Source organism: Scyliorhinus torazame, chromosome 18, assembly GCF_047496885.1.
Source record: "Scyliorhinus torazame isolate Kashiwa2021f chromosome 18, sScyTor2.1, whole genome shotgun sequence".
Lineage (NCBI taxonomy): Eukaryota > Metazoa > Chordata > Chondrichthyes > Carcharhiniformes > Scyliorhinidae > Scyliorhinus > Scyliorhinus torazame.
This window is the reverse complement of record NC_092724.1, coordinates 78309254-78332311: the sequence shown is the minus strand read 5'-3', so window position 1 is coordinate 78332311 and position 23058 is coordinate 78309254. Positions and strand designations below refer to the sequence as shown.

The window sequence follows — 23058 nt, the reverse complement described above, 5'->3', positions numbered from 1 at the left end:
CTCTCCACTGGTGGGTGCATTCCTGCATGTTCCGACTCCAGAAGTGCAGCTTCAGGGAATCTCGGCTGCCTCCAGTGAACCTGTTGGGACTCTGGACGGGGAGCATCGACGGAAGGCAGACCGGACTCCAGATGGGGAGCAGCCAAGCGCCGACTCTGATTTGCGCACACCAGACCTTGCACCGGACGGGCGGTGTCGCGGCCTCGGTGATGGCATGCTCAGGGTGACGGCGGATGCCACGGCGACAGGGAATGGATCGCGTGGCAGTCCCACTGGGTCGGCAGTGGCGACCAGCACCGGCGGTCCAAGACGGACACACCAATTCGCGCCATCGCCAGATGTTGATGTGAGCAACAATTCTCTCTCCAAGGCGACATGCTTCGACGTTTCTCTGCGGAGTCGCCCTTCCGGCACAGCAGGTGGCCGGAACCAGCGTGCACGGTCTCGGCCAACTTCCACATCTGGCACAGTCATCGCCTTGCATGATATTAGTGATGGTGCTACTTCGATGGCAACGACCCATCGGCTACAAGATGCCGTCCACCACAAACATAAAAAGAAAAAAGACTCCACCTTGTTCCTGGCATGCAGGGCGGATGGATTGGTGCGTAGGCGCAATCAGCGAGCTTTGCGCCGCCTTCCACGTTCGCAACTGAACCGTACGCACACGCCGGATCCTCCACTGGTTCCCAAGGATGACTTCGTGGAGATGCCACGGATCATGCCCCTTCCATCGCCACCAGAACCAAACCACAGCCAAGGCAACACTAACAAAGATGTTGAATGTTATATTTGCACGAATGAAAAACCAAGCATTGCACGAAGTACAACAAATGGAAAAGTAGAGACTTCGGCAACAGCCTCACCTCCAACAGTCCAAGGTGAACCAGTGTGAACCCAAATCTACACAGCTGAACCGGCTTGAGGACCAGCCTATTCTTGAGGCGGTCACCCATTAGACTGGACTTATAACGCTCAAGTAGGACCTGTCATAATATACACCAGTATATCATGGTGCAGACACACACACACACACACATTGATGGACATGCGGTGGGACCAATCAGCATACACAGCACCGCAGCCAATCACCAGTGAGAGCACATGCACTATAAAGACAGGGGACAGGAGAATTCCCACTCATTCTAGTAGCAGCCAGCTCGGAGCACAGAGCTCACAGCCTGCAACACAGACATTCACCATGTGCTAAGTGCATCACCTGGTTAGGACTAGGCAAGGATCAACAGTTAAAGCTGGTATTGCATTGACCCACAGTTCAAGTATGTTAATATAGTTAACCTTATAATAAAATAGAGTTGCACCACTTCCAGTGTTGGTGACCTGTTTGTGATCCAGAACACCCAACACATCATGGTACAAGGAGTGATTGCATACTAGCACTTCTGAGACCCACCTGCAACTACTCAGCATTCCAGCATCCTGAAGTATGGAGAACATCAACCCGCCGCCGCCGCACCGCATCGCCGGCAATCTCGGGGTCAATTGGAAGATTTTTAAACAGCGCTTCCAGCTCTTCCTCAAAGCCACGGACAGGGAGAACGCCTCGGAGACCAGGAAGATTGCTCTGCTCCTCTCCACGGCCAGGCAACACGCCATCCACATCTTCAACTCCCTCACATTCGCAGACGACGAGGACAAGACAAAGTACAAGACGGTTCTCCTCAAATTTGATACGCCACTTCAGCATAGAGGTGCCTCACAAACCTTATTGAGTTCTTTGAGAAGGTGACCAAACAGGTGGATGAGGGTAAAGCAGTTGATGTGGTGTATATGGATTTCAGTAAAGCGTTTGATAAGGTTCCCCACGGTAGGCTACTGCAGAAAATATGGAGGCATGGGATTCAAGGCGATTTAGCAGTTTGGATCAGAAATTGGATCGCTGGAAGAAGACAAAGGGTGGTGGTTGATGGGAAATGTTCAGACTGGAGTCCAGTTACTAGTGGTGTCCCCGAATTTTCGCTGCGACTACGGGCCTATCCCAAAGGGTATCGCAGACCCAACTGGGGGAGCCTGTACACCGTCAGTCCGTTCCGGTCAAGTCTGTCTGATCCAATGGGCGCTAACGCTATGTATGGGCTCTGCCTTTTTCTTACTGAGAGTGCCTGTCTGTTGGGCTCTCTGTGGTTTTTTAGGGGCATTGCATTCTTTGGCAAAATGTCCCAACTGTCCCCAGTTGTAGCGTTCTTGCGGTTTTGCTGGGGGGCTGCTCTTTCCCTCGTTTACCCAGGCAGGGTTGTGAAGAGTAGTTCTTACTGCCTGTATGTCTGCGGCGGCTTGCTTTTCCTCGGGGGTTTTAGCGGCAGGCTTATTGTGAGCAGACTGTTCCCAAACGCGGGACAGTCTTTTTACCACCCACTTCTCATTATGAGCCTCCTCCGAGGGGTCATAATTACTACAGGCATTCTGTCCTGCTTCTGTGGCATGGGAGATAAGGGTGCGGGTCCATTTGGCCATATTATCTGGGGACAAATGGGCACGATCTACGTTTCCGAAAACGGCTTCAAAGTGAATCCACAAGCATCCTGCGAACGCTGTGGCGTGTTCAGACTTCTTCTGTCTGCACTTATTTAGGCCATCTACGGGGTCACCCCGGTTATACCTGATCGCATCCAGGATCGCGGTATGCATTTCTGCAAGGGTGCCTCTTCCTACGTTCTGTGGGTCGGGAAGGGCTGCTGCTACCGATGGGTCTAAGCTTAGGACCATGAGCTTTACCTGCTCTTTCTCATCCGGGCCGTACAAGGTCGCCTGGTGTTTGACGGTGGCAAAGAAATGCTGTGGGTCTGAAGCGGGAAGGAACGGTGTGATTTTCGCACATGCGTCCCGTAATTGGGTCACTGTGAGGGGGGTGGAATATAGGAATTCCGCCTCATCTGATGTGGCTGTGCGGTGGGTTGTTACAGCGTTCATGGGAGCCTGAACTACCTGCTGTGTGGGGGGTGGGGGTGCTTTCCTCCTTTGGGGCTTTCCCTGCACACATGTTCCCTGAACATATCTCTGCGCTGTCTCCTGCAATTCTTCCCAATCAGGGCCGTCTTCCTGTTCTAAACTTTCCCCAAAGGTTTCTTGGAATCCCTTTTGGACAGAAAGCAGTGATTGCAGGTCTGCAATTTGCTTTCGGCACTTCGCATGGTATATGGTACTCTGCCTTTGTTCCGTGGTTGCAGCGTGGAGCGCTCTCAAGGCTGCCTTGAGATCACTACATTGCTTCTGTAGTGTCTCCACCTGCTTCTCTGTCTCTTTCTTTACCAGGACTGCACGCTGTGTGTCCTGATAAGCCTTCTCATACTGGGACTGGAAACTACTCAAATGCGCCAGACAAGACTGGTGACCCCGTTTGGCGTCAGCCACCTCTTCGTCCTTTGCCGCTAATTTCCGCCTTAACTCCAGGTTCTCTTTCTCCACCTCGCATACATCGACTTTACTCATACGATGTATGCCCTCTACCCCTTTGCGGAGCATCCTGACGACCTCCTCTGTGCCTCGCAATTGTGCCAGACAGGACACAATTGCCATCGGCTTGCGTGCTTTTGCTAAGCTCTTCTTATGGATTTCACTCATGTTCTCCCACCAAGTATGCCCTATACGTCCGGGACCTGAGTCGTCATTACTGCAGAAATCATCCCACATGGGCCATCCTTTGCCCTTGAGATATTTCCAAATCTCCTCCTCCCAAATGGGACACTGTCCCACTCTACTGCTGCTGGTCGCTGCGACCGCAAATTCTTCGGGATTCATGAGGCGTTGCATTGCCTGCATGGCCATCTCTCTTATCTGCTTGCTTCGGGCGAATTTGGAACAGGGGGCTAAGGTGGTGTCGTAGATGCGGGTACGGCTTGCGCTAATTTCCGAAAATACCGGCTTCCAACAGTTTTGACGCAACAAAATCTATCAGTTTTACCTTATAACCCTGTTAGTTACGCATGCATACACACGCTTCCGAATTATGAATTATTAACCAGAACCGCTTGAACACTTGTGGTTTTTTGTTTTTGTTTCCAATTGGATTCTATTCAAATTCCTGGGGTTCTCCCGGAGTGGTTTTCCACTTCTATACCGGGTCCCGGCAGAGTCGCCAATTTGTTGCTCTTATTAGCCTTAGTTTTATTAGCTCTAATTCTGTCACCTTTGCTCACGAGTCGCCAGGTATCTTTCTGATACCGCCACGTGGTTCAAGCTCTAGTTATGATTAATAAGACAGCACACCGCTTAGTAAGATTAAAATCAACGGTCATTTATTATGTACAGCAATAAATACTTACACAATAATCCTACTTTCTAGATCACTACCTACCACTACTGGCCAATAGTTAACTTTTGGGAATGGCCCACCAGGTCAGGGAAACGAATGGCTTATCGAATTGGGTCTGGCCTGCGGGATTCAAAGGCTGATACAGGTCGATGGCTAGGAGTCTCTATCGGGTAGCGATCGCTGGAGTCAAACTTACGGTTGCTGGTCGATGGTTCTTGCGAAGGTTGCGAGCAGGAGAAGCAGGGAGAGAAAGGTTGATCTGAACTTGGCCCCTATCTTTTATAGGTCCCAGGGGCTTCCCGCCTCTCGGGGCGGACCTTGACCCTGGTCCCAAGTGTTCCCAATCACTGGGTTCGATATGCTCCAATAATGGGGCGATTCCTTGATCGGGGGGTGGTCGTTCACCTTTCTTTGTCTCGGCCACTGCTGGCGCCGAGAGGTCTGGATCGGCATTCAATTGCTAATATGTTGCAATTGTTCCCGGGGATAGCTGATTACACTGCAGATGTCTGGGTTGATGTGCTGCTAATGGTCGCAGGTATCGATCTGGGCCGACTTCCCCAGAGCGGAATACGCTGTTCTGTCTGCAGCTGTCCGTTTGTGCCCTGTTGGCTGCTTTTCCCATCAGCCATTTTACATCGGGTTTTGGCCAAATTAATCGGGAATCAGCCATTTTAGGTGGCTACAGCCCCACTTTCAAGGACCAGCAGCAGTGAAATTTCTAGTGGAGAAGAAGAACAGGCACAGTGACCAAGAATGATAACCAATCATAGAATGTAGCCACGCAGCTACAGAGCTGCTTTGTGACATTTGAAACATTTATTTGATAGTCAATCAGGTGGTTATCAATCATTGATGATGTCCAAATAGTTTGGGTGGTGAATCACGCAGAGTAACCAATGATCGAGGTCCAGTTTGAGTGGTGAATCAGGGCAGAATCAATATTTGCAGAGAATAGGGGTCTGAATTAAAATAGTCTGTAGCAGTGTTCACACTATGATCATTAATCCTGTTGTTTCCCATTGCTAACTAGCTTTTCTCCTTGTTTCACAGAATAAGGTGGTGGTTGTGGATGGGGTCAAAGTCAAGTTGCAGGTCAGTACTTTCTGACGAAACTTCGAATGGCAACATCATAAATCAGTGGACATAGTTTCACCTAAAATAACTCATTCCTCGGTGATTTCAGTGCTGTACTATGCACGGATTCTTCATCAACCTGTTCTCAATCATTAAAACTGAACTGGAAGAAAATTCTAATTAACAAACATCACTCTCTTTCTTAGGAAAATGTCCACAGCTAAAGGAACATGCCCAAAACTTCCCATAAATATTGACACACTTCCATAGATCCCTGGAAACATTGACAAATTCCCATAGAGCTCTGTAAACATAAGTATACTCCCGTAGATCACTGAAAACATTAGCACACTCCCGTTACGCACTGAACTATGTTTACATTTGTATCTTTTATTGTTATAAAACCATAAATGCCTTAATAAAATGTTTGAAAAAAACTAAAGGCAGAGCGCGAGAGAATGACTTCCTTGGGTGTCATTAAGCGTGTTGAAGTCCCCGCAGACTGGGTTAATTAAAGAAGCGTAATAAAGAACCTCCACAATGGATGACCACCTGTATTAATGGTGTCAAGCAAAGAGAAGGAACTAAGAAGGATCCCATGTTACAGAAGGTGAGAAGATATTTTCATGAAGGATGGTCCAGAGAATCCTGCTCCGGTTTCTACAATGTGAGAGCAGAGTTGCGTGTTGTAGATGGAGTTTTGCTGCCAACAAAGCAAATAATAATTCCGAAATGATTACGTTCGGGGTTTGAGCAAACTCCACGCAAAGCACAATGGAAGAAAAAAATGTGAAGAGAGAGCCAAAGAACCAGTGGATTGGCCGAGCATCCTCTGGGATATCGACACAATGGAAGAAACTGCATAGGGTGCAGGAGAGTGAATGTCTGTACACAGTGTGGGAAGCAAACAAACTGCACACGGTGCAGGATAGTGAACGTCTATACACAGTGCGGGAAGCAAACAAACTGCACACGGTGCAGGAGAGTGAACATCTATACACAGTGCGGGATGCAAACAAACTGCACATGGTGCAGCAGAGTGAATGTCTGTACACAGTACAGGAGGCAAACAAAAGGCACACGGTGCAGGAGAGTGACCGTCTGTACACAGTGAGGGAAGCAAACAAACTGCTGTCATGTGAGAGTACCTTTAAGAAATGGGTGTTTATTATTGCAGTGATGTCAGAGAGTGGGTGGAGCTGGGCTGTCTGTCAGCTTTTTACTTTCGCTTTAGGCTTTTTGCTGCAGGTTGGGCTTGGTTTAATTTTAGTTTTGGAGAAGCTGAAATCACAGCATGATGTGTATGAATCTCTGCAAACTTATGAGTGTTCATTTGCTGATTTCAACGTGGTAACTGCTCTCAATAGTGAATTTAAACCTGATCTTTGTGTTAAAAGGGTCTTTTGTGTTCTGAATGTTGTTTGGGAATTTATTAAGGATTACTTAGTGTTGTATTCTTTGGGGGGTGTATTTGAATTGATGGTTGCTAAGATGTTCACTGTATGTTTTACAAAGGTTGACTTGAGTTCATAGACTAAACATTGTTTTACTTTAAAACATACTTTTCCATTTTCGCTGTACCACACCTGTAGAGTGAGCCGTGTGCTCCCCATACCACAATCTATTAAAAGTTGTGGGTCAGGTAAACTCCATGATACACTTTGGGGTTCTCTAAACCCTGGACCATAATCTGCACATGGTGCAGGAGAGTGAATGTCTGTACACAGTGCGGGAAGCAAACAAACTGCACATGGTGCAGGAGAGTGAATGTCTGTACACAGTGCGGGAAGCAAACAAACTGCACATGGTGCAGGAGAGTGTACGTCTGTACACAGTGCGGGAACAAAGAACAAAGAAAAATTAAAGCACAGGAACAGGCCCTTCGGCCCTCCAAGCCTGTGCCAATCCAGATCCTCTATCTAAAACTGTCGCCTATTTTCTAAGGATCTGGATCCCTCTGCTCCCTGCCCATTCATGTATCTGTTTAGATACATCTTAAACAAAGAACAAAGAAATGTACAGCACAGGAACAGGCCCTTCGGCCCTCCAAGCCCGTGCCGACCATGTTGCCCGACTAAACTACAATCTTCTACACTTCCGTGTAGGTGATAGTGAGGTGAGGGATAGGGAGAGAGAGCAATTAAACACGTGGCTACAGGGATGGGGCAGGCGGGAGGGATTCAGATTTCTGGATAACTGGGGCTCTTTCTGGGGAAGGTGGGACCTCTACAGACAGGATGGTCTACATCTGAACCTGAGGGGTACAATATCCTGGGGGGGAGATTTGTTAGTGCTCTTTGGGGGGGTTTAAACTAATGCAGCAGGGACATGGGAACCTGGATTGTAGTTTTAGGGTAAGGGAGAATGAGAGTATAGAGGTCAGGAGCACAGATTTGACGTCGCAGGAGGGGGCCAGTGTTCAGGTAGGTGGTTTGAAGTGTGTCTATTTCAATGCCAGGAGTATACAAAATACGGTAGGGGAACTGGCAGCATGGGTTGGTACCTGGGACTTCGATGTTGTGGCCATTTCGGAGACATGGATAGAGCAGGGACAGGAATGGATGTTGCAGGTTCCGGGGTTTAAGTGTTTTAGTAAGCTCAGAGAAGGAGGCAAAAGAGGGGGAGGTGTGGCGCTGCTAGCCAAGAGCAGTATTACGGTGGCGGAGAGGATGCTAGATGGGGTCTCATCTTCCGAGGTAGTATGGGCTGAGGTTAGAAACAGGAAAGGAGAGGTCACCCTGTTGGGGGTTTTCTATAGGCCTCCAAATAGTTCGAGGGATGTAGAGGAAAGGATGGCGAGGATGATCCTGGATAAGAGCGAAAGTAACAGAGTAGTTATTATGGGAGACTTTAACTTTCCAAATATTGACTGGAAAATATATAGTTCGAGTACATTAGATGGGTCATTTTTTGTACAGTGTGTGCAGGAGGGTTTCCTGACACAATATGTTGACAGGCCAACAAGAGGCGAGGCCACGTTGGATTTGGTTTTGGGTAATGAACCAGGCCAGGTATTGGATTTGGAGGTAGGAGAGCACTTTGGGGACAGTGACCACAATTCGGTGACGTTTACGTTAATGATGGAAAGGGATAAGTATACACCGCAGGGCAAGAGTTATAGCTGGGGGAAGGGCAATTATGATGCCATTAGACGTGACTTGGGGGGGATAAGGTGGAGAAGTAGGCTGCAAGTGTTGGGCACACTGGATAAGTGGAGCTTGTTCAAGGATCAGCTACTGCGTGCTCTTGATAAGTATGTACCGGTCAGGCAGGGAGGAAGGCGTAGAGCGAGGGAACCGTGGTTTACCAAAGAAGTGGAATCTCTTGTTAAGAGGAAGGAGGCGGCCTATGTGAAGATGAGGTGTGCAGTTTCAGTTGGGGCGATGGATAGTTACAAGGTAGCGAGGAAGGATCTAAAGAGAGAGCTAAGACGAGCAAGGAGGGGACATGAGAAGTATTTGGCAGGTAGGATCAAGGAAAACCCAAAAGCTTTCTATAGGTATGTCAGGAATAAGCGAATGACTAGGGAAAGAGTAGGACCAATCAAGGACAGGGATGGGAAGTTGTGCGTGGAGTCTGAAGAGATAGGAGAGATACTAAATGAATATTTTTCGTCAGTATTCACTCTGGAAAAAGATAATGTTGTGGAGGAGAATGGTGAGACCCAGGCTATTAGAATAGATGGCATTGAGGTACGTAGGGAAGAGGTGTTGGCAATTCTGGACAGGCTGAAAATAGATAAGTCCCCAGGGCCTGATGGGATTTATCCTAGGATTCTCTGGGAGGCCAGGGAAGAGATTTCTGGACCTTTGGCTTTGATTTTTATGTCATCATTGGCTACAGGAATAGTGCCAGAGGACTGGAGGATAGCAAATGTGGTCCCTTTGTTCAAGAAGGGGAGTAGAGACAACCCCGGCAACTATAGACCGGTGAGCCTCACGTCTGTAGTGGGTAAAGTCTTGGAGGGGATTATAAGAGACAAGATTTATAATCATCTAGATAGGAATAATATGATCAGGGATAGTCAGCATGGCTTTGTGAAGGGTAGGTCATGCCTCACAAACCTTATCGAGTTCTTTGAGAAGGTGACTGAACAGGTAGACGAGGGTAGAGCAGTTGATGTGGTGTATATGGATTTCAGTAAAGCATTTGATAAGGTTCCCCACGGTAGGCTATTGCAGAAAATACGGAGGCTGGGGATTGAGGGAGATTTACAGATGTGAATCAGAAATTGGCTAGCTGAAAGAAGACAGAGGGTGGTGGTTGATGGGAAATGTTCAGAATGGAGTTCAGTTACAAGTGGCGTACCACAAGGATCTGTTCTGGGGCCATTGCTGTTTGTCATTTTTATAAATGACCAAGAGGAAGGCGCAGAATGGTGGGTGAGTAAATTTGCAGACGATACTAAAGTCGGTGGTGTTGTCGACAGTGTGGAAGGATGTAGCAGGTTACAGAGGGATATAGATAAGCTGCAGAGCTGGTCTGAGAGGTGGCAAATGGAGTTTAATGTACAGAAGTGTGAGGTGATTCACTTTGGAAGGAATGACAGGAATGCGGAATATTTGGCTAATGGTAAAGTTCTTGGAAGTGTGGATGAGCAGAGGGATCTAGGTGTCCATGTACATAGATCCCTGAAAGTTGCCACCCAGGTTGATAGTGTTGTGAAGAAGGCCTATGGAGTGTTGGCCTTTATTGGTAGAGGGATTGAGTTCCGGAGCCAGGAGGTCATGTTGCAGCTGTACAAAACTCTGGTACGGCCGCACTTGGAGTATTGTGTACAGTTCTGGTCACCGCATTATAGGAAGGATGTGGAGGCTTTGGAGCGGGTGCAGAGGAGATTTACCAGGATGTTGCCTGGTATGGAGGGAAAATCTTCTGAGGAAAGGCTGATGGACTTGAGGTTGTTTTCGTTGGAGAGAAGAAGGTTAAGAGGAGACTTAATAGAGGCATACAAAATGATCAGGGGGTTAGATAGGGTGGACAGTGAGAGCCTTCTCCTGCGGATGGAAATGGCTGGCACGAGGGGATATAGCTTTAAACTGAGGGGTAATAGATATAGGACAGAGGTCAGAGGTAGGTTCTTTACGCAAAGAGTAGTGAGGCCGTGGAATGCCCTACCTGCAACAGTAGTGAACTCACCAACATTGAGGGCATTTAAAAGTTTATTGGATAAACATATGGATGATAATGGCACAGTGTAGGTTAGATGGCTTTTGTTTCGGTGCAACATCGTGGGCCGAAGGGCCTGTACTGCGCTGTATCGTTCTATGTTCTATGTTCTATGTTCCTGGGTCCGTATCCCACTATTCCCATCCTATTCATGTATTTGTCAAGGTGCCCATAAATGTCACTATCGTCCCTGCTTCCACCACCTCCTCCGGTAGCGAGTTCCAGGCACCCACTACCCTCTGTGTAAAAAAACTTGCCTCGTACATCTTCTCTAAACCTTGCCCCTCTCACGTCAAACCTATGCCCCCTAGTAATTGACCCCTCTACCCTGGGGAAAAGCCTCTGACTATCCACTGTCTATGCCCCTCATAATTTTGTTAGACCTCTATCAGGTCGCCCACCAACCTCCGTCGTTCCAGTGAGAACAAACCGAGTTTATTCAACCACTCCTCAGAGCTAATGCCCTCCATACCAGGCAATGTTCTGGTAAATCTCTTCTGCACCCTCTCTAAAGCCTCCACATCCTTCTGGTAGTGTGGCGACCAGAATTGAACACTATACTCCAAGTGTGGCCTTCCTTAGGTTCCATACAGCTGCAACATGACTTGCCAATTCTTATACTCAATGCCCCGGCCAATGAAGGCAAGCATGCCGTATGCCTTCTTGACTACCTTCTCAACCTGTGTTGCCCCTTTCATAGATCATAGAATTTACAGTGCAGAAGGAGGCCATTACGGCCCATCGAGTCTGCACCGTGTCTTGGAAAGAGCACCCTACCCAAGATTAACACCTCCACCCTATCCCCATAACCCAGTAACCCCACCCAACACTAAGGGCAATTTTGGACACTAAGGGCAATTTATCATGGCCAATCTACCTAACCTGCACATCTTTGGACTGTGGGAGGAAACCGGAGCACCCGGAGGAAACCCACGCACACACGGGGAGGATGTGCAGACTCCGCACAGACAGTGACCCAAGCCGGAATCGAACCTGGGACCCTGGAGCTGTGAAGCAATTGTGCTATCCACAATGCTACCGTGTTGCTCTGTGACCTGTGGACCTGTACTCCTAGATCTCTCTGACTTTCAATACTCTTGAGGGTTCTACCATTCACTGTCTATTCCCTACCTGCATTAGACCTTCCAAAATGCATTACCTCACATTTGTCCATCTGCCATCTCTCCGCCCAAGTCTCGAAACAATCTAAATCCTGCTGTATCCTCTGACAGTCCTCATCGCTATCCGCAATTCCACTAACCTTTGCGTCATCTGCAAACTTACTAATCAGGCCAGTTACATTTTCCTCCAAATCATTTATATATTCTACAAACAGCAAAGGTCCCAGCACTGATCCCTGCGGAACACCACTGGTCACAGCCCTCCAATTAGAAAAGCAATGATGCTATTGTACCGCCTCTACCACCTCCGCCGGCAATGCGTTCCAGGCACACACCACCCTCTGCGTAAAGAACTTTCCACGCATATCTCCCTTAAACATTTCCCCTCTCATCTTGAACTCGTGACCCCTAGTAATTGAGTACCCCACTCTGTGAAATAACATCTTGCTATACACCCTGTCTGTACCTCTCTTGATTCTGTAGACCTCAATGAGGTCCCCCCTCAACCTCTGTCTTTCTAATGAAAATAATCCTAATCTACTCAACCTCTCTTCATAGCTAGTGCCCTCCATACCAGGCAACATCCTGGTGAACCTCCTCTGCACCTTCTCCAAAGCATCCACATCCTTTTGGTAATGTGGCGACCAGAACTGTACGCAGTATTCCAAATGTGGCCGAACCAAAGTCTTATACAACTGTAACATGACCTGCCAATGCTTGTACTCAATACCCCTTCCGATGAAGGAAAGCATGCCGTATGCCTTCTTGACCACTCTATCGACCTGCGCAGCCACCTTCAGGGTACAATGGACCTGAACACCCAGATCTCTCTGTGCGTCAATTTCCCCCAGGGCTTTTGCGTTTACAGTATAGTTCGCTCTTGAATTGGATCTTCGAAAGTTCATCACCTCGCATTTGCCCGGTTTGAACTCCATCTGCCATTTCTCCGCCCAACTCTCCAATCTATCTATATTCTGCTGTAGTCTCTGACAGTCCCCTTCACTATCTGCTACTCCACCAATCTTAGTGTCATCTGCAAACTTGCTAATCAGACCACCTATACCTTCCTCCAGATCATTTGTGTAAATCACAAATAACAGTGGTCCCAGCACGAATCTCTGGAACACCACTGGTCACAGCTCTCCAATTTTGAGAAACTTCCTTCCACTACTACTCTCTGTCTCCTGTTGCCCAGCCAGTTCTTTATCCATTTAGCTAGTACACCCTGGACCCCATTGGACTTCACTTTCTCCATCAGCCTACCATGGGGAACCTTATCAAATACCTTACTGAAGTCCATGTATATGACATCTACATCAATCAACTTTGTCACTTCCTCAAAGAATTCTATTAAGTTGGTAAAACATGACCTTCCCTGCACAAAACCATGTTGCCTATCAATGATAAGCCCATTTTCTTCCAAATGGGAATAGATCCTATCCCTCAGTATCTTCTCCAGCAGTTTCCCTCTCACTGACGCCAGGTTCACTGGTCTATAATTACCTGGATTATCCCTGCTACCCTTCTTAAACAAGGGGACAACATTAGCAATTCTCCAGTCCTCCGGTACCTCACCCGTGTTCAAGGATGCTGCAAAGATATCTGTCAAGGCCCCAGCTATTTCCTTTCTCACTTCCCTCAGTAACCTGGGATAGATCCCATCCGGACTATCTTAATACCTTTTAGAATACCCAACACATTCTCCCTCCTTATGCTGACTTGATCTAGAGTAATCAAACATCAATCCCTACCTCAACATCCATCATGTCCCTCTCCTCGGTGAATACCGATGCAAAGTACTTGTTAAGAATCTCACCCATGTTCTCTGACTCCACGCATAACTTTCCTCCTTTGTCCTTGAGTGGACCAACCATTTCTCTTGTTACCCTCTTGCTCCTTATATATGAATAAAATGCTTTGGGATTTTCCTTAACCCTGTTTGCTAAAGATATTTCATGACCTCTTTTAGCCCTCTTGATTCCGCGTTTCAGATTGGTCCTACATTCCCGATATTCCTCCAAAACTTTGTTTGTCATCAGTCGCCTAGATCTTATGTATGCTTCCTTTTTCCTCTTAGCTAGTCTCACAATTTCACCCATCATCCATAGTTCCCTAATCTTGCCATTTCTATCCCTCATTTTCACAGGGACATGTCTGTCCTGCACTCTGGTGTTGGTTTATCACACTGGGCTAAATCGCTGGCTTTTAGAGCAGACCAAGCAGGCCAGCAGCACGGTTCAATTCCCGTACCAGCCTCCCCGAACAGGCACCGGAATGTGGCGACTAGGGGCTTTTAACAGTAACTTCATTGAAGCCTACTTGTAACAATAAGCGATTTTCATTTTTTCATTTCATTTCATTTTAATTTCATTTCTAATCAACCTCTCTTTAAAAGCCTCCCACATATCAAATGTGGATTTACCTTCAAACAGCTGCTCCCAATCCACATTGCCCAGCTCCTGCCGAATTTTGGTATAGTTGGCCTTCCCCCAATTTAGCACTCTTACTCTCGTCTTTGTCCATGAGTATTCTAAAACTTACGGAATTGTGATCACTACTCTCAAAGTAATCCCCGATTGAAACTTCAACCACCTGGCCGGGCTGATTCCCCAACACCAGGTCCAGTATGGCCCCTTCCCGAGTTGGACTATTTACATACTGCTCTAGAAAACCCTCCTGGATGCTCCTTACAAACTCTGCTCCATCTAGACCTCTGACACAAAGTGTATCCCAGTCATTGTTGGGAAAATTAAAATCTCCTATCACCACCACCCTGTTGCTCCTACATCTTTCCATAATCTGTTTACATATTTGTATCTCTATCTCACGCTCGTTGTTGGGAGGTCTGTAGTACAGCCCCAACATTGTTACCGCACCCTTCCTATTTCTGAGCTCTGCCCATATCACCACACTGCTCGAGTCCTCCATAGTGCCCTCCTTCAGCACAGCTGTGATATCCTCTCTGACCAGTAATGCAACTCCTCCACCCCTTTTACCTCCCTCTCTATCCCGCCTGAAGCATTCATATCCTGGATATTTAGTTGCTAATCATGGCCTTCCCTCAACCAAGTCTCAGTAATAGCAATAACATCATACTCCCAGGTACTAATCCAAGCCCTAAGTTCATCTGCCTTACCTACTACATTTCTTGCATTAAAACAAATGCACCTCAGACCACCAGTCCCTTTGCGTTCATCATCTGCTCCCTGCCTACTCTTCCCCTTAGTCACGCTGACTTCATGATCTAGTTCCTTACAGGCTTTAGTTACTACCTCCTTACTGTCCACTAACCTCCTCATTTGGTTCCCATCCCCCTGCCACATTAGTTTAAACCCTCCCCAACAGCGTTAGCAAAAGCACCCCCAAGGGCATTGGTTCCAGTCCGGCCCAGGTGTAGCCCGTCCAATTTGTAGTAGTCCCACCTCCCCCAGAACCGGTCCCAATGTCCCAAAAATCTGAACCCCTCCCTCCTGCACCATCTCTCAAGCTCGCATTCATCCTGCCTATTCTTTCATTTCTACTCTGACTACCACGTGGCACTGGTAGCAATCCTGAGATTATGACCTCTGAGGTCCGACTTTTTAACTTGGCTCCTAACTCCCTAAATTCTGCTTGTAGGACCTCATCCGTTTTTTTACCTATATCATTGGTGCCTATATGCACCACGACAACTGGCTGTTCACCCTCCCCTTCAGAATGTTCTGGCGCCAATCTGAGACATCCCTAACCCGTGCACCTGGGAGGCAACATACCATTCAGGAGTCTCGTTTTCGACCACAGAACCACCTATCTACTCCCCGCAATGCACTATTGCTAATTTTCCCCGCAACAGCCAGTCAGTGGCTCTGCTCTGCTGCCCTCTGCTGGATGCTTGCCTTCACTTGAACACGGAGGGTGTCTTGCTCAGGTACACCTTCTGGATACAGTGACCACAATGCACTGATGCAATATTTCCCCACAACAGCCAGTCAGCGGCTCCACTCTGCTGCCCTCTGCTCAGAAGCAAACAAACTACACACGGTGCAGGAGAGTGACCGTCTGTACACAGTGCGTGAAGCAAACAAACTGCACACGGTGCAGGAGAGTGACCGTCTGTACACAGTGCGGGAAGCAAACAAAAGGCACACGGTGCCGGAGAGTGTACGCCTGTACAAAGTGCGGGAAGCAAACAAACTGCACATGGTGCAGGAGAGTGTACGTCTATATACAGTGCGGGAAGCACACAAAACGCACATGGTGCAAGAGAATGTATGTCTGTATACAGTGTGGGAAGCAGCCAAAAGGCACACGGTGCAGGAGAGTGTACGTCTGTACACATGCAGGAAGCAAACAAAGTGCACAAGGTGCAGTAAGTAAACATCTGTACACAATGCATACATAGGTACATAGAAGATAGGAGCAGGAGGAGGCCTTTTGGCCCTTCGAGCCTGCTCCGCCATTCATCACGATCATGGCTGATCATCCAACTCAATAGCCTAATCCTGCTTTCTCCCCATAGCCTTTGGTCCCATTCTCGCCAAGTGCTATACCCAGCCGCCTCTTGAATATATTGAAAGTTTTAGCATCTACTACTTCCTGTCGTAATGAATTCCACAGGCTCACCACTCTTTATGTGAAAAAATGTCTCCTTATCTCAGTCCGAAATGGTTTACCCTGAATCCTCAGACTGTGACCCCTGGTTCTGGACACACCCATCATTGGTAACATCTTCCCTGCATCTACCCTGTCTAGTCCTGTTAGAATTTTATATGTCTCTATGAGATCCCCCCTCATTCTTCTGAACTCCAGCGAGAACAATCCCAACCTAGTCAATCTCTCCTCATATGACAGTCCCGCCATCCCTGGAATCAATCTGGCAAACCTTCGTTGCACTCCCTCGAGAGCAAGAACGTCCTTCCTGAGAGAAGGAGACCAAAACTTCACACAATACTCCAATACTTGGTGGCCTCACCAAGGCCCTGTATAATTGCAGCAACATGTCCCTGCTTCAATACTCGAAACCTCTTGCAATGAAGGCCAACATACCATTAGCCTTCTTTACCGCCTGCTGCACCTGCATGCTTACCTTCAGCGACAGGTGCACAAGGACACCCAGGTCCCGCTGCACACTCCCCTCTCCCAATTTACAACCATTCAGGTAGCACTCAGCCTTCCTGTTTTTGCGTCTAAAATGAATAACCTCACACTTATCCAAATTATACTGCATCTGGCATTGGTTTGCCCACTCGCCCGACCTGTCTAGATCTTGCTGTAGGATCCCTGCACCCTTGTCACAATTCGCCCTCCCACCTAATTTGGTATCATCTGCAAACTTTGAGATGTTACATTTTGTTCCCTCATCCAAATCATTAATATATATTGTGAATAGCTGGGGTCCCAGCACCGATCGCTGTGGTACCCCACGAGTTACTGCCTGCCAATTTGAAAAGAACCCATTAATCCCTACTCTTTCTTTCATCTCTGCCAACCAGTTTTCTATCCACCTCAATACATTTCCCCCAATCCCATGCGCTTTCATTTTGCACAATAATCTCTTATGCGGGACTTTGTCAAGCGCCTTCTGAAAGTCCAAATATACCACATCGACTGGCTCCCCCTTGTCAACTGTACTGGTTACATCTTCAAAGAATTCCAACAGATTTGTCAAGCATGATTTTCCCTTCATAAATCCATGCTGACTCTGACTGATCCTGCCACTGCTTTCTAAATGTTCCGCTATAAATTCCTTGACAATGGATTCAAGGATTTTCCCCACTACCGATGTTAGGCTTACTGGTCTGTAACTCACTGCTTTCGACTTCCGGTTGCAGCTATGCTGAGCTAAGTCGCATGTTCGGCAGCTCCCGTCAGAAACGGGCTTTTGGGCTTTTTTTAGGGGCCCCAGCGGCATTTGTTCGACGGTTCCCAGTGTGGAAACCAAGATGGCGGCGGGTGGAGACCAGGCAGCGTGGGCGCAATGGTCGCAAGAGCAGCAGGAGTTCCTCAAGCGCTGTTTAGCGGACCTGAAGGCAGAGCTGCTGGAGCCAATGAAGGCATCGATCGATAAGCTGGTCGAGATCCAGAAGTCCCAAGGAGCGGCGATTCGGGAGGTGCGGCAAAAGGCCTCGGAGAACGAGGACGAGATCTTGGGCCTGGCGGTGAAGGTGGAGGCACACGAGGCGTTGCACAAGAAGTGGCAAGAAAAGTTTGAAGACATGGAGAATCAGTCGAGGAGGAAGAACCTTCGGATTCTGGGTCTCCGGAGGGAGTGGAGGGGTCGGATGCTGGAGCATACGTGATCACGATGCTGAACACGCTGATGGGCGCAGGAGCTTTCCGAGGCCCCTGGAGCTGGATGGGGCTCACCGAGTCCTGGCGAGGTGGCCCAAGTCTAACGAGCCGCCGCGTGCGGTATTGGTGCGGTTCCACCGCTTGGTGGACAGGGAGTGTGTCCTGAGATGGGCTAAAAAGGAGCGGAGCAGCAGGTGGGAGAACGCAGAGATCCTTATATATCAGGACTGGAGCGCGGAGGTGGCCAAGAAGAGGGCCGGGTGCAACCGGGCTAAGGTGGTCCTGCATCGGAAGGGGGTGAAATTCAGGATGCTGCAGCCGGCGCGATTGTGGGTCACATTTAAGGACTGACACCATTACTTTGAGACGCCGGAGGAGGCATGGACCTTTATCCAGGCCGAAAAGTTGGACACGGACTGAGGGTTTGTTGGGAGGGGGTGTCGAGAGGGGGTTATTGTGGTTATTGTGTTTTGGGGGATGTTCTGTTCTGTTTTCTTTGGTGCTGGGTGTGGTTGGGTAAATGGTTCGAAGTGGGGGTTGTGTGAGAGTGTGGCCATCGGTGGTTGGAAGGACGGTGCCCCGCCGGGGGGAAGGGGAGGCCCGAGGCGGGGGAGCTGAGATAAGGCCGCAAAAGGGAGCTGCACCAGAGAGGGCGGGGCCGGCTTGGTGGAAAGCGCGGGCTTTTTCCCACGCTAGGGAATGAAGGGGAAGGGCGGGGTTGGAGAGGAGCGCACGCTGTCTGCCAGGAGGGGGAGGAGAGATTCTCACACTGGGGGGTCGACGGAGTGGCGGGCGAAGCCGGGGTCAGCAGGAGTCAGCTGACTTACGGGAGTGCCATGGGGGGAACAATACAGCTAGGGGGGGACCTAGCTGGGAGGTGGGGGGGGGGGGGGGAACTGGGTTGCTGCTGCATTGGCCAAAGGGGAGCTGGAGTTCGGAGAGAGAGCGGGGCGGGGGTCCGCCGCCTGGGGGAATGGAGGGTGCGGGAGGCGCGGGCATGTGGCTGGCCTAGAAAGGGAGATGGCTAGTCGGCAGGAGGGGAAGCCCCCTGATCCGGCTGATAACTTGGAATGTGAGAGGCCTGAACAGGCCGGTCAAGAGGGCCCATGTGTTCACGCACATGAAGGGACTGAAGGCAGATGTGGTTATGCTCCAGGAGACGCATTTGAGGGTGGCAGATCAGGTTAGGCTGAGAAAGAGGTGGGTAGGGCAGGTTTTCCACTCGGGGTTGGACGCGAAGAATCGAGGGGTGGCGATCTTGGTGGGGAAGCGGGTGTCGTTTGAGGCGCTGAACATTGTGGTAGATAATGGAGGTCGGTACGTGATGGTGAGTGGTAAGCTGCAGGGGGTGCGGGTGGTACTAGTGAATGTAAACGCCCCGAATTGGGACAATGCTGGATTCATGAGGCGCATGTTGGGTCGGATTCTGGACCTGGAGACAGGGAGCTTGCTAATGGGGGGGGGGGGACTTCAACACGGTGTTGGACCCAGCATTGGACCGCTCCCGGTCCAGGATGGGTAAAAGGCCGGCAGCGGCCAAGGTGCTTAGGTGGTTTATGTACCAGATGGGGGGAGTGGACCCATGAAGATTTGCCAGGCCGGGGCCAGGGAATTTTCCTTTTTTTCCCACGTCCATAAAGCCTACTCCAGTATAGATTTCTTCATTATGAGTACGGCACTAATCCCGAGGGTGGAGGGCACGGAATATTTGGCCATAGCTATCTCAGGTCATGCCCCGCATTGGGTGGAGCTGGAGTGGGGGGAGGAGAGGGACCAGCGCCCGCTGTGGCGCCTCGATGTGGGACTGTTGGTGGATGAGGAGGTGAGCGGGCGGATCCGGGGGTGCATTGAAAGATATTTAGAGGCTAACGACAATGGGGAGGTGCAGGTGTGGGTGGTCTGGGAGGCGCTGAAGGCGGTGGTCAGGGGAGAGCTAATCTCCACTAGGGCCCATAAGGAGAGGAAGGAGAGGAGAGAGAGGGAGAGATTGGTGGGGGAGATATTAAGGGTGGATAGGAGGTATGCAGAGGTCCCCGAGGAGGGATTACTCAAGGAGCGACGAAGCCTCCAGGCCGAATTCGACCTGTTGACTACCAGGAAGGCAGAGGTGCAGTGGAGGAAAGTGCAAGGGGCGGCGTACGAATATGGGGAGAAGGCGAGCCAGATGTTGGCACATCAGCTTCGGAAGCGGGAGGCAGTGAGGGAGATTGGGGGAGTTGGGGATAGAGGGGGGAACACGGTGCAGAGTGCGGTGGGAATAAATGGGGTATTCAGGGACTTTTATGAGGAGCTGTATAGGTCTGAGCTCCCGACGGGGGTGGGGGGATGAGCTGATTTTTGGATCGGCTGAGGTTCCCGAGGGTGGAGGAGGAGCAGGTGGTTAGGCTGGGGGCACCGATTGGGCTGGAGGAGCTGGTTAAGGGGTTGGGGAGCATGCAGGCAGGCAAGGCCCCGGTGCCGGATGGGTTCTCGGTGGAATTCTACCGGAAGTACATGGACCTGTTGGGCCCATGACTAGTGAGGACTTTCAATGAGGCAGGGGGGGCCTTGCCCCCGACAATATTCAGGGCGCTGATCTCGCTGATCCTGAAGCGGGACAAGGACCCATTACAGTGTGGGTCGTACAGGCCGATCTCGCTCCTCAATGTCGACGCGAAGTTGTTGGCGAAGGTGCGAGCTACCTGAATTGAGGACTGTGTCCCGGGGGTGATTCACGAGGACCAGACAGGATTTGTGAAGGGTAGGCAGTTGAACACCAATGTGCGGAGGCTCCTCAACGTAAGAGGCCATTCCCCTCAATAGTATCCAAAGCAGTATATCTGTTCTGCAGGGGAATGGCCACAGGAGATTCCTGCACTACCTGCCTCGCTCTCTTGCTCTGTCTGATGGTCACCCATTCCCTTCCTGCCTGCCGAGTCTGAGCCTGAGGTGAGACCACGTGCTATCCATGATACTTTCCGACTCGCAGATGCTCCACAGTGTCCCCAGCCGCCGCTCCAGCTCTGAAACTCGAGCTTCCAGGAGCTGTAACTGGAGGCACCTTCTGCACACATACTGACCCTGGGACTGGAACTGGAGCAAGACGAGCAGACCACGCTTTGGAGCTGGCCTGCCATGATTTATTCCTTTAAATTAAACCTTTGATATTAAACTTTAGAAAGATGTTTTTGTGTCAGATTATATCCAATCTCACGTACACTATTTAATTAGCTTTTTTTAAAAAACTGAGCATTTATCGCTATTGCTCTGACAACAAATTTAAAATAGTTATTTAATTGAAATTAAAATAGTTATTTAAATCAACTTAAAAATAGTAATTTAAATCAACCAAAAATAGTTATTTAAGTCGAATTAAAAAACTAAAAAATAGTAATTCAAATCAATTTAAAAATAGTAATCTGAGATTTCCGGTGGCGATCGCGAACGGAGAGGCCGCAGCAAAGACGCTCCCGCACAGCCACAAAATCACGGCTTTTTTGGGGGGGTTTTCCCGGGGAATTTTCATTTTTTTAAAAATTCCTTAGGCCCCGCGAATTCGGGCCTGCTCAGGCGCCAAAGCTCCGATCCACAGAGCTGGAGAGGGAGAGGGAAAAAAAAGGAGAGACTGGTCCCGGTGAGTTGCACGTGGAGGAGGAGTGGGGATCGCTCAGAAACGGCCTGAAAGTCGGAGCACGCAGAGGATCACAAGGACAAAATAAGAATTTTTTAATTTAACATTCCTTGTTCCTCTCCTGCAAATTTTTTTTCAAAAAGAAAAACTTTTTTAGAGGGGAAAACAAAACTTTCAACAAAAAAAAATCCCTTTTTATATTAAAAAAAATTGTTTTTAAAAGGAAGGCTCAGAAATATGTCTCCAAATAATAAATTGAGGGGACGGCAAGATGTAAGAAGGAACAGCAGCGAAGGCAAAGGAAAAAAGCAGGAGCTGCGGCCGCGCAGGCCAACGACCCCACGGGGCGAGGCGGAGGTTCAGGCGAATCAGGAAGCGGAAAAGCTGGTGAGCCGAGCAGCTGAGCAGGAACAGGACATGGCGATCCCCCCGCACAGGGGGAGGATTGGAGAAGCGTGTTGAAAACGGAGATAAACACCATAAAGGAGGAGATAAAAACGGAGATAAACGCCATGAGGGAGGCACTCAGGACGGAGCTCCACACAATGATGAAGGAGATGCTGGCAGAGACAACAGAACAAATGCAGCGAACCATCAACGGCCTGGAAAGGAAGGTGGAGGCGCAGGAGAAAACGATTCAGGGGTTGGAGAGGGCCGCCTCGGACCAGAGCGACAGGATGGTAACTCAGGAAACCGAGGTGAAAAGGCTGGTAATGACCCAGGGGAGCCTAAGAGGGAAAGTGGAGGGCCAGGAAAATAGGTCCAGACGGCAGAATGTTAAAATAGTGGGTCTGCCAGAGGGGATGGAGGGCAGAGACCCAACAGGCTACATCACCCAAATGCTGGGCAAGCTCGTGGGAAGGGAGAAGTTTCCAAACCCCCCAGAAATCGACAGGGTGCACAGGACGCTCCGACCCAGGCCCAAAGCCGGGGAGCAGCCCAGAGCGATTTTCGTGAAGCTGCACAGGTTCCAAGACAGGGAAAAAAATCCTAAAATGGGCCCGGCAGACGAAAGCGAGCACGTGTGAAGGGAAGACCATAAGGGTGTACCAGAACATTGGGGCGGACCTGGCCAAAAGAAGGACTGAATAAAGAGAGAGCAAAGACGAGCAAGGAGGGGACATGAGAAATATTTGGCAGGTAGGATCTAGGAAAACCCAAAAGCTTTCTATAGGTATGTCAGGAATAAAAGAATGACTAGGGTAAGAGTAGGGCCAGTCAAGGACAGGGATGGGAAGTTGTGTGTGGAGTCTGAAGAGATAGGCGAGATACTAAACAAATATTTTTCGTCAGTATTCACTCAGGAAAAAGATAATGTTGTGGAGGAGAATGCTGAGACCCAGGCTATTAGAATAGATGGCATTGAGGTACGTAGGGAAGAGGTGTTGGCAATTCTGGACAGGCTGAAAATAGGTAAATCCCCGGGGCCTGATGGGGTTTATCCTAGGATTCTCTGGGAAGCCAGGGAAGAGATTGCTGGGCTTTTGGCTTTGATTTTTATGTCAGCATTGGCTACAGGAATAGTGCCAGAGGACTGG

At 49.2% G+C, this 23058-nt stretch overlaps 1 protein-coding gene across 6 annotated transcripts in view; it reads left to right on the top strand.

Annotated features, from left to right (window-relative positions):
* LOC140395325 (ras-related protein Rab-37-like) overlaps positions 1-23058 on the top strand; it is an 844903-nt gene that overhangs the window by 569933 nt on the left and 251912 nt on the right. For 4 of the 6 annotated variants that reach the window (XM_072482952.1, XM_072482949.1, XM_072482956.1 and 1 more), the window contains one exon: positions 5327-5368. The exons of the other annotated variants lie outside the window; for them this stretch is intronic. In XM_072482952.1, the coding sequence (XP_072339053.1) occupies positions 5327-5368 (42 nt within the window). The remainder of the gene's footprint in view (positions 1-5326; positions 5369-23058) is intronic. 6 annotated transcript variants of the gene reach the window in all.